Source organism: Condylura cristata, unplaced genomic scaffold (genome assembly GCF_000260355.1).
Source record: "Condylura cristata isolate star-nosed mole 26May11 unplaced genomic scaffold, ConCri1.0 scaffold00011, whole genome shotgun sequence".
Classification (NCBI taxonomy): Eukaryota; Metazoa; Chordata; class Mammalia; order Eulipotyphla; family Talpidae; genus Condylura; species Condylura cristata.
In genome coordinates, this window is record NW_004567112.1 from 1,288,602 (window position 1) to 1,290,805 (window position 2,204).

Below are 2,204 nucleotides of genomic sequence, written 5' to 3' on the forward strand. Positions count from 1 at the left end.
CTGAGTGCCAGAAAGCACCCTCCGTGTCCAGGCAATGGGCACGCCAGCCTGCCCGCCGCGCCCGTCTGCCCTTCCAGCCTGTCTAGTCCAGAGGTCAGCAGATGTCTCTGGAAGGGCCAGATGGTGCAGATTTCAGGATCAGTGGACCATGTAGGTCATTGTCACAGTGCCAAGCCCTGCTGGCGCCTAGGGAAACCAGATGCTACATCAATAAGGGGGTGCCAGGTCCCAAAGCTGATCAACAGAGACAGGGCGCCCCAGCCCTTCCGGCCTGCCCACCCTGCCCACACCTGGCCGCCACGCCAGTGCCTACAGCCAGCCCGAGCGCCACACTCCGCTCGTCCCCCGCTGAGACTGTATCCCTGGGCCTGGGGTGGTGCCAGGTCTCCCGAGAGCCACCTGCAGCTGTCAGTCCAGCTGCGAGGACACCAGGGGCGCGCGCCTCGCCCTGCCTGGCCCCGGGAAGCCAGAGCGGGTCAGCCTGTCCCAGGACGGGCTGCGAGGAGAACCGGGCGCTCGTGCCTTTTCGTAATTGGCAAAACCGCCCATGACGGCGGGGTCCACGATGCCGTTCAGGAGCATGGACAGGGGGTTGATGGGGAGGCTGGGGTCGCTCAGATGCTGCTCGACCATGCTGCTCATCTTGTCGTTGGTCAGCTGCATCGTCTCGATGGCGTTCTCTAGGGGGCTGACCTCCACCTGTGCGGGACGGGAAGGTGGCGAGAAGGCACGTCAGCACGGGGGCCGGAGCCTCCCGCCGCCTCCAGCTCGGGGCCTCACGGCCAGACACATTCCCAGAGCGGGCAGGCTCCCTGCGCCCGTGCGCACCTCGCCTCCCGGGGCTTGGGGGCGGGCACCCCTGGGGCACCGTGCGGGCAGCCGGGCTCCTGTCATCATTGTGCCTCCACAGATGTGTCTGGCAGCAACTTCCGGGGCAAAGCACAAGGGTGCCCAGTGCGGGCTTTTGCGCAAGTGTGTGCCCACCGTGCCTGCAGGCCCGGGGCCGCCCCAAGCCAACACACAGCCCTCAGTGCGTGAACACGGCCTATCAGCTTCTCCTGCTCCCTGCTGCTTTACAAGGGGGCTCAGAGCCGACTTGCAGCAGCCCGCCCCGCTGTGAGCGACACTTTCCAAGCCCCGTCCTTAGAGGGTGGAGAGGGGGCCCCGCCTGGTCTCCACCCGAGTCTCTCGCCCCCGCCCCCGCCCCCCGCACACATCAAAGCAGGGCCCTGGCTTGCTGGGCTGCCCGGAACGGCTGCGCTGGGGCAAACCCAGCTGTCCGCCTGGGTTTTCTCTCCACATCCCGCCACGGCCTCCGATCTCGGGTCCCCATGCTGCCCGTCTGACCCCATTTGAGCAACACACTCAGCCCCAGCCCGAGGTGCTGTGAGAGCGTGGCTGGGTTCCGGGGCGGCCTAGCGCTGTGCCGGGGCGACCTTGAGCGCACCCACTTTGGCCCGCCCGTAGGGGGTGGAAGGGCCCCCCCAGCACCCAGGAATCATGCCGGCAGATGGCAAAACCAGGGGCACCTGCTTCCTCTGCTGCCTCCCTGGGGGCTGCCTGTGAGGGGGAGAGGCAGCGAGCTCAGAGCCACGCCCAAGGTGACTGCCAGTCAGCCCGGCCCCGCGGACGCTGCTCAGGTCTGTGCCGCCCGGGCGGGGGCCCGGCACAGCCACGCGAGCACCCTGGGGCTGCCCGGCCCGCGGCAACGGTCAGGCGGGGTCTGCAGCGCGGCAGCCGGGCATGACCGGGCAGCGGGGCGCCGTGGCCATCCCTCCTGGGGGGCTCCTTACCATGAAAACAGACTTGACCTCAAACCACCTCAAAATTCCAGGGAGTTTGTAGGCCGTGGTGTAGACGGTTCTCTCGATCCACATGTTCTGCAGAGGGAGCACACGGGGCACCCGTCAGGGCGGCGGTGGGGGGCTGCGGGCCGCGGGCGCCCGCGGGACACGGCCTCCAGGGTCGGGCGACCCTCGTCACTCAGACCCACGGTGCCCCCTCGCCTGGCAACGCAGCCCGCTGGGAGCGAGGGGAGACGGGCGGGAGCCGCGCCTGGGAGAGGCCTGCGGTGGCGCCGGGCGGGGCGACCGTCGCCCCATTCTTGTGCGTCAACGTCTAAGCTTAAAACAAGCCCCCCGTAACTACCACTCGCGGACAGCAGAGAACACAGCCGTGGAGAGGAGGAAAGCGCCCGCCCGAGC

At 68.5% G+C, this 2,204-nt stretch overlaps 1 protein-coding gene across 1 annotated transcript in view; it reads right to left on the reverse strand.

Moving 5' to 3' along the window:
• DOCK1 (dedicator of cytokinesis 1) overlaps positions 1-2,204 on the reverse strand; it is a 239,593-nt gene that overhangs the window by 12,376 nt on the left and 225,013 nt on the right. The window contains 2 exon segments of the mRNA XM_012723446.1: positions 510-699; positions 1,794-1,880. Of these exon segments, the coding sequence (XP_012578900.1) occupies positions 510-699; positions 1,794-1,880 (277 nt within the window).